This window comes from Nuphar pumila, chromosome 16 (assembly GCF_984573655.1).
Source record: "Nuphar pumila chromosome 16, dmNupPumi1.hap1.1, whole genome shotgun sequence".
Lineage (NCBI taxonomy): Eukaryota > Viridiplantae > Streptophyta > Magnoliopsida > Nymphaeales > Nymphaeaceae > Nuphar > Nuphar pumila.
In genome coordinates this window covers 72,025,386-72,036,822 of record NC_143264.1, presented here as the reverse complement: position 1 = coordinate 72,036,822, position 11,437 = coordinate 72,025,386, and the positions used below count along the sequence as shown (strand labels likewise).

The 11,437-nt window shown below is 39.0% G+C and overlaps 1 protein-coding gene across 2 annotated transcripts in view; it reads left to right on the top strand.

Annotated features, from left to right (window-relative positions):
* Positions 1–4,543: 4,543 nt before the first annotated feature.
* Positions 4,544–11,437, top strand: part of LOC149813527 (metacaspase-1-like) — a 28,876-nt gene continuing 21,982 nt past the window's right edge. The window contains exon 1 of one of the 2 annotated variants that reach the window (XM_089992047.1): positions 4,544–5,020. In XM_089992047.1, the coding sequence (XP_089848173.1) occupies positions 4,657–5,020 (364 nt within the window). In that variant the 5' untranslated portion in view covers positions 4,544–4,656. The remainder of the gene's footprint in view (positions 5,021–11,437) is intronic. The other variant, XM_089992048.1, reaches the window with a different exon arrangement.

Genomic DNA, 11,437 nt, shown 5'->3' with positions numbered 1-11,437 from the left:
AAAGGGTTCATATCCTTAGTTGCCTCTTTCTCTAATTCAGTTTTAGTGGGCTATTAAGCGATAATGTCATAGATAAGGCCTTGCAAAAAAAATCTCATATTTTGGGGTTATAAATTTTGGGTGTTACCGCTTGTGCTCACTAACGTCCCAACGTTCCTGGACATGTTAAGGCTAGCTATTAAGTTCAAGTGTCCCCCCTTCCAAATTAAGTTGCAAATGACCTTTGACTATCTTGATCAACTACCAAAATGATTTAAAAAGTAAAAGATAATTAAATAATTTTATGAGATACAAATTTATCCAAAATAAGTGATAAAAAGTTTGGTTAAAGTCAAACCAAGACCCGACCGAGTTCAATTCGAATCGAAGTCCAATGTCTAAAGTTTAAAGTTTAATTGACAAGCCCCTCTAAGCCAACTCCCAACATTTTAAACTCAAAATATTTTTCAAAGATGTTCAATGTGTGACTAAATATTTTTTATAAAGTAGTTTTTTTTGCCAAAATGCAAACTAAAAAAACTAAGCAAAGAAAAAGGTCAAATTGCCAAAGACTTTTAACAAAAGTATAATTTTGAACCAAATAATAACCGGTGAGTGCTCTAGCGTACAAAGGACAAGCCACCGTCTCAGTGAGAACCAATTCTAGACCAGGTAGAGTTCTACGGTCTTTCCCAGAACTACCCTAACCACTTGGGCTTCCGTATATAGTGAAATTATGTCATACTTAGAGCTGCTTCTGTATATAGTGAAATTATGTCATACTTAGAGCTGGATCTGAGGATAGTTGTAAGTGTGGCCTAGATATAGTCCAAATATGATATTAAGCATTTATCTAAAATATTTGAAATTTCAGGCCGCTAAATATAATTTAGTCATACATTAGGCGCCTATATATAAATTACCTTTTTCTTTTTAAACACTTTTCTGCCAAATCCAAAAAATGCACTAAGCTTATAAATTGTCTATACTCATTAGTACCATACCCTCTGGTAAAAACTACATATTTATTTTATTTTATTTATTCTTAATCAAGCTCTAGACTTATGATCTATGTGGTTTGTTTAGTAAAAACACATATTTAAGATTGCCAAGCTTTACATATATGTTCTACATTGTTTTTTTTTTCTTTAACGTATTTAGAATTGTCAATTTGTATTGTGTTTGCAAGTTTTTATCAGTTTCAAAAATCAACGATCTGTAATATACTGAAATTTTACGATTGGTTAAAGAAATCATGTTTTTCTGTTGAAGCAACTTGATCCGAAGAGCAGTTCCTGATAAACATACCACCTTCAACACAACTGCGGGATAACATTAATAACATAAAGCTCTTATTATGTTATTAATGTCTCTATCCAGCTACCCCACATGTAGGGTTGGTCACCTGCTCCAATTCTTGGAGAAACGACACCTTTGATTATCAGGCAACCAATAACGTCAAGCTATTATTTTGTTTAAGCACCCTTTGATTCGTTATATTCATAGTTTAAAAGGGTTGTCTCTCTCTCATAGAGAGAGAGAGAGAGAGAGAGAGAGAGAGAGAGAGAGAGAGAATGCCATGAGTAAATTACATATACTAGAGTTAGTACTTTCATTTCTTTTAGTCAAATTGACCCCATGTACGTGATCTACACGTGGTTTTTAGTGGGAACCGGCTTTTGAGTCGCTGGAATCCGACTTGTGTATATAGGTTTTTCCGGTGATTAAAAAAGCAATGGTTTTAAAAATGCATTGTTTTTTTTTTTCAACTTAAAAAAATGTTTTTCATCGAAAATATGATCCAAAAGCCGTTTCTCACTAATTTGAAAATACCTAGCACATCTACGAGAGGTTAGATTGAGTAAAAATAACTTGCATCGTGAGATTCCAACTAGATTGTAGTTACAATAAGTTGTATTAAATATAAACCCATATATAAGATCCATGCTAAATAAAATATTGAATCAGATTTTTAGTATTTTTTCAAAATTCTAACCATATAGACTTGTTCAACATGATTGATTTACTAAAAAATGGACACTTGAATCATGCATTTTTTTCATGAAAATTTGGTATTTGTTATAGGCCATTAATTTTTAAAACCTTATAAAAACCTATCCATGCATTGAAATCAAATCCTCCAAGAACTGATCTATATTATTGTTTTTATAGGAATTAGTTTATTCTGATGCATGGATATGATTTTATAGGTTTCAAAAATTAACAGCCTACAATTTTCATAAATTTTTTAGGCTCAAAATACTATATATTTTCCAACCAAAATGCATGATTCAAGTATCGATTTTTAGTAAAATCAATCATACTAAACACATATGGGGTTGGATTTGTGAAAAAAATACTGAAAATCCTCAATAACATGTTTTATTTAGCATCGTGCCCATTTAGCATATATATATATATATATATATATATATATATATATATATAGTAAAGGAAGACCGTCCATCCAAGAGATGGTTCAAAATCTACAACTATTATATTTGACAATGATCCTTCTCTAATGATTTGGTTTTCCATCAATCGAGCTTTGTATATTAGATTTTTATCATTCATTTAGTGAGCGACATGTTTTGGATTATGAATTTTCAATGTTTAGATATGTTTTTTTTTAAGTGTTAAAAATAAATGCTCTACAATACTCTGTATTGTAATGTTTTAAATAAATTGTGAATCATAGATTTTTCACGTTTGAAGAAACGTGCTTACATGTCCTAAAGCCTTTGTGTAAAGCATATTTTTTACTAAATAAATTATAAAAAAACAAACATATGAGGTTTGATCGAGGAGACATTGGAGAAGGAGAGTCCTTCAATCATCGTATATTGAGAGAGACACACGAGTGTATTGTCAACCTGTTAAAACTGTATGATACAAATCAGACGGTTTTTGCACCGCAGATCGTACACGTGATCAGCGGTGCATATTTTTTTTTTTATGTTTTTTTTTTTAAATTTTTAGTGGTAGTTCAGTGTCACATTGACGCGCGGTGAGACGCCGCACGTCCAACCTCATTCAATGCCTCAAGCGTCCGATGTTTGTTTCGTCCATATATATATATATAACCAATATGAGCCGTTTGATCTAAGGACCAGATAAATCCTGTTTGTCCCCTTCTTTCGCCTTTCCCCTGCCACCACCTCCACCACCATGCCACCATCTGTGGAGGAGACTGCCCGATGCTACTTCTCTCTGTTCATCTCCATCGTCGATCTCTGCAGTGATCGGCGTCTACCACCGACATCTCAAGCCAAAGAACCTCCTCCTTGACGAGAACGACGACCTCAAGGTCTCAGACTTCGGGCTGAGCACGTCGTCGACTAGATCCGGCAGAGGTGCATGAAAAACACATCTTCGTTTGGAAGAAAAAATATTATAAAAAACACACCTAACTTTTGGTCTAATTACAAACACATAACTAGCTTTTGAGAATTATTTATCAACTAATAGTGGTGGGACTCCGGCCGACCTGATCAACGTCCTAGCCTATTTACTAATGGGCCAGGTTTTGGCCTAGTTCTTAGCGGGGCTCGGGTTTCAAAAGAAACCCATAATCCGGCTCATAATTGGCCCAATGAGCCAATATGAAGCAAGCTGGATTCGGCTCGACCCATCCCAAACTCATTTATTTCTCTTTATTTATACGATACTACACCAAAACTTAATTATTAATTAATGCAACTAATTAGGTAAAATATTAATAATTAACAAATAGCAAGTTGCCATGCAACTAATTAGATAAATAGTAATAATTATCTAAGTTACTATGTAATAGTTAAATTTTAAAATTTTTATATTAGTAAAAAAATAATAAATAAGTCAGGCCGGCTCAGTAGCCCACGAGCCTGCTCGGTAGCTTGCGGGTCGGCTCCGGTGCCTAACAGGCCCCGGCCTAAAATCATGGCGGCCCATGGCTGGCTGCCGCCCGGCCTGTTGCCCACCCTTATCAACTAAGCATGTATTTTTAATATCTCAAAAGCTAAGCCTGTATTTATAAATAAGCTAAAAGCTAAGTGTATTCTTGTAAACTTTTTCAAAAGAATTAGCTTTATATGCAGCAGCACTGATGACCATCCATCTCTAACATTTTTCGAGATGGGCACCATACTCATCTTGAGAAATGCAAGATGTGTGGCTGTCAAAATGTTGTCAGTATCGTCTCTGGTACTGAATCGATTTCAAAATGATTCATGTGGATCGGGCTATACGGATTTGTATCGCCCAACTTTTAACCAGAGAATGATGCGGTGTTACAAATTATTAAAATAGTATTTAAAAAAATATAAAAAATGTATTTCATATTTTTTTTTGATTTATTTGAAAAATAGCCGGTTCAGGCCTGTTTCGTATTGTTTTTTTTGCCATTACGATACTTATCGGGCGATCCCTTCCCTTACAGAGGTCAACACCCAGCAACTTTTTTGGTGGGGCTGGTAGGATGGGGCCCATCTGGCTTCTCTCAGAGGGCTGCTTTTTTCCCTCGAAATACCGACTATTGATTGGCTTTACTCTCCACGGTTGTTTTCCATTCCTCTTTCCTCTCTCTCTCTGTTCCATCACCATCATTTCTCATTCTCTACGAAGAAGAGAATTCGTAAGGAGAAGGAAAAAAAAGGAGAAATAGAGATCACAGGCAGTAGCCAGTCGAGAGAGAGAGAGATGTTGATGATGGTGAACTGCTCCAACTGCAGGACGCCCCTGCAGCTGCCGCCCGACGCCCGCTCCATCAGGTGCGCGGTCTGCCACGCCGTCACCCACATCGCCGAACCCAGATCCCTCCCCAACCCCCACCCTCCCTCCTCTTGGTCGCCCGTCCGACCACCACCGCCGGCCGCCGTCGGCCCGACGCACTACTCGCCGGTGCCGACGTCGGCCCACGGGCGGAAAAAGGCGGTGATCTGCGGCATCTCGTACCGGTACTCGCGGCACGAGCTTAAGGGGTGCATCAACGACGCCAAGTGCTTGAAGTACCTCCTCGTCAACCGCTTCCACTTCCCGGAGTCCTCCATTATCATGCTCACCGGTTCGCCTCCACCCTCTCTGTGGAATTCTTTTAATTTGTTTGTTTTGTTGGTTGGTTATTGATTCCTCAAGCTTTGTTGGCTCGTAAGGTTTTTTGATGATTTTTAGGGTTTGAGTTCTGTTGGTATATTGAGTTTTAGGGTTTTCAGTTTTGTGGAGTTGTTGAATTTTTTAGGTTTATCTCATGAATTGGATTCATAGAGATTGGGGGAGAGATGGGAGAATTTGGTTAAATTTGCGTGAGTTACCGCACAATTTGGGTTTTAGATTCCGTAATATGCTTCTAGGATTCGTGATCATTGAATCAATGGCTATAAGCAGTGGCGGACCCAGGAATTTAAGCTAAGGTGGCCACAAATGCAACAACAACAACAACAACAACTACGCCTTCATCCCAAAACAATTGGGGTCAGCGATATGAACCAAAAAAGAAATTCATTTTGGGTCTTCCACATGAATCCTTTTCCTCCAATCATTTCTATCCAACGCCATGTCCTCGGTGAGGTTCAAAGCATTCATATCCTTTCCTATCATCTCCATCCAAGTCTTCCTAGGCCTACCCCGACCTCTTTTAACTAATATATTTTCCCATTTCTCCAACCTTCTAACTGGAGCATCATTAGGCCTTCGCCGAATATGTCCAAACCACCGTAAACGATTCTCTCGCATCTTATTTTCAATGGGTGCAACACCTACCTTCTTACGTATCTCTTCGTTCCGAATCTTATCTTTTATTGTATTTCCACACATCCATCTAAGCATCCGCATCTCAGCTACACTCATTTTTTGAATATGATGTCTCTTGGCAGCCCAACATTCCGTACCATATAGTAAAGCGGGTCTAATAGGTGGCCACAAATGCACAATAAAAAAATTTATGACAACAAACTATGCCGGCAAGTATAAAAAATTTTGAGGAACTACGTAGCCTCATATTCATAATTAGGAACCTTGTTTGAAACTAAACAATATGTTTTCAGTAATAAAGAAAATTATTTATAACTGCATAGTATCATAATAACATTCTATGTATAATCCAAAATTTAACTTTGTTTGATATAAAGATAAAAAAAATACCTTCCATGAATAATGCAATGTGACTAAGCTCAAGCTTCGATCTTGAAATGCATTCAGCAAGATGTGACAAAGGAACACAAACATCCTACAAATAAATTGCCAATTAATTAGTTAATCCTTCAAAAAATCTACAAAGGACATCATAAATGTTTTATAAATAATTAGAAGTACAAGTCACTCAAAACCTATGTCACATGGGTGCGGGTGCGGGTGCGGGGATTCGGCACTTCCAAAAAACCCGGGTGCGGGGGTGCGGCAGGGGCAAAAATGTAAAAAAAAATTATATATATATATATAATTTTGAAGTTTTAACAGTTTAACATTTAAAGTAAACATTGTCATAAACTCATAATATGATTCATCATGCATGCAGTATATCAACCTAAATATCAAATTATCAATCAAATAAGTAAAGCAATTACATAAATCGACCTAAATATCAATCAAATAAGTATTGCATAAAAAAACTAAATTACATACCAAAGTATATCCTGATGAAGTAATGGATGCTAATAATTTTCTTCTTCATCATCAAATGCATCATTAGAAGGAATACTGGGCTCAGCTAAATCCATGTTTGTTACGTTGAATTCATGTTCTCCCTCGAAGTCACACTCTTCTGGGTTTACATCCCAAAATTTGGATGTTCCTTGTCTGCATTATAAACCCAATTTAAAAATGATAAATACAATACAAGTATATTTAAATGAAAACTAAGAAATAATCAAATAACTAAGAGAGCAAATTAGTACCTGTATTCATCATTGCTTCGCGAAAGTAATCGAAGATTGGAATGAACATATACTAAATCCTCTGCACGCTTGCTGGTGAGTTTATTTCTCTTCATGTTGTGGATTTGAGAATATGTGCTCCAATTTCTTTCACAACAAGATGAACTAGCAGGCTGCGATAGCAATCTTAATGCAAGACGTTGCAGAAGAGGTGTTTCTGATCCAAATGTTGACCACCATGTGATAGGATCTATTATCTTCTTCTCTCGCGAATAATGCCGGTGCATATAATCTCGAAGATGAAAATTTTCCAAACTCTTGTGTGACTTGATGTAGAAGATATGCTTCTGGAAAAAGTCACATATTTCTATGTCTTGATAGCTCTGGGTCTAAATTTGGAGGGACACGACCAATACCACCAGCCCGCCACTTATTTGCATAATATTTTGGATTAAGAGAATGTGCCATGCAATGCAAAGGAGTGTTGCTCTTATCCCATCTTCTGACTAAAATTGAATGAATATGATTAAAAAAATCTGAATCATCCAATGCAGGATTTTTTTCTTCATGCATGAAAACTATAACTTGTATTTTTTCAATCATATTATCCCACAATTCATAAACTCTGTGAAGCATGGGCTCATCTATGTCACACGGACTCGGCTAAGGAGGTGCCGCACCCGAGTCGACACGCCCCGACACGGGTGCGGACTCGGGTGCGGCTTCGGACTCGGCCCGGACTCGGTCAACGCCGAGTCGGACTTGGTCAACGAGTCCAGGCCGAGTCCGTCCACATTTTGGACTCGGTCAACTTTGACCGAGTCCAAAAATGTCTCTAAAAAACTAATTTTTTATATTTTTTATTTAAAAAAAATATATATAAAAAAGGCACTGTGACTGTGCAGTCTTTGCAGTGTGCACAGTCACAGACTGTGCACAGTGCACAGTGCTGTGACTGTGCACAGTCACAGTCTGTGACTGCACAGACACCTGTGGCATTTTAAAAATAAAATAAAATTATATATATATATATATATATATATATATATATATATATATATATTTTTTTTGCCGAGTCCCCGTGTCCAAAAATTTTAAAATTGTGCCGCACCCGTGTCGCACCCGCACTCGCACCCGCACCCGCACCCATGTGACATAGGGGCTCATCCTTATCAACTTCTCTTAACATTTCCCAAATAGGTTGCGTAAATTGAAGGAAGTATACCACTCTGTCCCAAAACTCATCATCAAGAATGAATTTCTTAATTTCTTGAGCCTTCATATCATCATCAACACGATAGAATGTTCAATTTTCATCAGTCACCATGTTAATCAAAGCATTCTTCACTCTTTTAATCCTCTTCATCATCACAATGATGGACGCAAAACGTGTTTCAGTGACCTTCAACAATTTCAAATAAGAATGCCTATTAAATATAGCATTAGCACGATGGTGGTTAACAACAAAATTCATAATGCTTTTGACATTTCTTTTAAATCTTCAATCCATGAACATAAAGCATATGCTTGTGAATTTTCTTCTTCTTTGGGGTTGCATATGCTCTTTAGGGCTAGATTTAAGCTGTGTGCTACACAGGGAGTCCAAAAAATATGAGGGTACTCACTCTCCAAACTCAACGCTGCACTTTTACAAACCGGAGCGTTATCTGTAATGATTTGTACCACTTTCTGATCACCCACTTCTTTTATCACTTCTATAAACAATCCCTTCAAATACTCTGCATTTTTATATTCCCCAGATGCATCAACTGCTTTCAAGAATATTGGGCCACTAAGCGAACAAGCAATGAAATTGATTAATGGACGCCTTTGAATATCTGTCCATCCATCAGACACAATGGAAACTCCATTTTGCTCCCATGAATATTTTTTAATTTCTAGCAACCTCTCCATGTTTGCCCTCTCTTCTGCAAGAAGTGTGGTTCGTATTTTTTCTGAACTTGGAGGCACATAACCACTCAAATTACAATTTGCCAAGGATATTACTAAATCCTTCCAATAAGGATTTCTAGCCGCATTAAATGGGAGTGAACCAGAATAAAAATACCTCCCAACTTTTCTATCCAATTTTTCTCTTCCATATGTATTGAATGCTGCTTGTATCGTTCCTCTACCTCCTAGATTGACTTTTCTTTTTTTTTTCAGCATCTTCTTGGTGGCTTGCAAATGGCACACTGACTGCAGAAGAATCGGCCATTGCCTTTCTCTTCTCATATTCTTCTTGTATTTTCTTGTATTGCCTTCGCATTGCCTCATCAACTTTTCTGCAAGCTGAAATGACATGTCCTGGTATCTTTAACAAATGAGCCTTCACTCTTGTGTAAGACCCAACAAAATCTTTTTCGCAGAGCTTGCATCGAAATCTTTTGTTTCCACCACCTCCTTCTCTAGTTTTTGCAAGTTTAGCTACATGTATCCATAGTGGCCCCACATCATCAATCCCACTGCAACTATCAGCAAAACTAGCAGCAGAACTCACATGTTGGGATGAGGATGACGCAAGTCCTTTCCCTTTATCCGTCATTTTTATCCTGAAAACACAAAAAAAAATACATTACAATTTTCAAATCAATTCGAAAACACAGGGAGAAGGGGGGGCTCAGCCCCTCCCCTGCCAACCCAACAAGAGAGCGAGAGTGAGGGGGGCTCGGCCCCTCCCCTGTCGACCCAAAAAAAAAACAGATGGGGGAGGGGCCCCCTGTCGACCCAAAGAAAAAAAACAGATGGGGCTCGGCCCCTCCCCTGTCGACCCAAAAAAAAAAAAACAGATGGGGGAGGGGCTCGGCCCCTCCCCTGTCGACCCAACGAAAAAAACAAACAGATGGGGGAGGGGCTCGGCCCCTCCCCTGTCGACCCAAAGAAAAAAACAGATGGGGGAGGGGCTCGGCCCCTCCCCTGTCGACCCAAAGAAAAAAACATATGGGGGAGGTACTCGGCCCCTCCCCTGTCGACCCCCCAAAAAAAAACAGATGGGGGAGGGGCTCGGCCCCTCCCCTGTCGACCCAAAGAAAAAAAAAACAGATGGGGGAGGGGCTCGGCCCCTCCCCTGTCGACCCAAAAAAGAAAAACATAAAGGGGAGGGGCTCGGCCCCTCCCCTGTCGACCCAAAAACGAAAAACATAAAGGGGAGGGGCTCGGCCCCTCCACTGTCGACCCAAAAAATCAAAACATAAAGGGGAGGGGCTCGACCCCTCCCCTGTCGACCCAAAAACAAAAAACATAAAGGGGAGGGGCTCGGCCCCTCCCCTGTCGACCCAAAAAAGAAAAACATAAAAGGGAGGGGCTCGGCCCTCCCCTGTCGACCCAAAAAAAGAGCTAGATGGGGGAGGGGCTCGGCCCCTCCTGTGCCGAAAAACGAGGGAGCAGGGGAGGCTCAGCCCCTCCCCTGTCGACCCAACAAGAGACCGAGAGGGGGGGGGGGGTGCTCGGCCCCTCCCCAGCCGACCCAAGAAGAGAGTGAGAGACATACCTGTGAAAGGAGAGGATGAGCCGAGAGGAGGAGCCTGGGAGGCGGAGCTGGGGGCGGCGGAGCTGGGGCGGCGATGGGAGAGCTCGAGCTCAGGGGGAGAGAGAGGAGAGATTAGGGCAAAAATTTTTTTTTGCCCTAATCCTCCTCCTTTTCATTGGGGGGAATTTTTTTTTTCGCCCAAAATTGTGGATAAAAATGACCCTGGGTGCGTTGACCGCACCCAGGGTCATGTTGACCGCACCCGCACGCGATCCCGCGTCGTGTCGCGTCGACGCGGGTGAGGCATCTGTTTTGCCGAGTCCCTATGACATAGCTCAAAACTAAGATGAACATAAAACATATTTAATAAATTTTATGTCTTTTACCAATTTATTTTTATCATAATTTTTTTAAATAACCTCTAAAAAAAGCATATATTAATGATTACTAACAAGTAATAAGTATTTAATAAGTGAATAAGAATTGAATTAATTGAAACAAATACATGCTAATTGAAACAAAAAGAAAAAGAAAATACATGTTAATTGAAACAAATACATGCTAATTGAAATAAAAAAACAAATACGTGCTAATTGAAAAAAAAACTGAAATTCTCATCTATGCTAATTGAAACAAAAAAACCCTAAAATTCTATTATTCTAAGTTCTAACCAAAGTCAAGAATTAAAAAAGAAAAATACATGGCACCCTATGTCACATGGGTGCGGGTGCGGGTGCGGGGATGCGGCACTTTAAAAAACCTTGGGTGCGGGAGGGAGAAAATATAAAAAATTATATATATATATATATGCTATATATATATACTTGAAAAAAAGCACTACCGAAGCACCAAATATACTTGAAAACAACCCAACAACAACACTAACAATACCCAAAATCAAACTAAGGCAGAAAACCCACAAAATCAATCTATCTGATAGCCTATATAGATTGAAGTATGCTTACCACCTCTAATAAATACCCAAAAACTTTACCAAAAAAGGAGGTTGAGTGAGAGAGACAAAGAGAAGAGGCAGTGAGAGAGACAAAGAGAAGAGACAGAGAGCGAGTGAGAGTGAGAGAGACAGAGAGAAGAGACAATGAGAGTGAGAGACAAAGAGGGAGTGAGAGTGAAAGAGAGA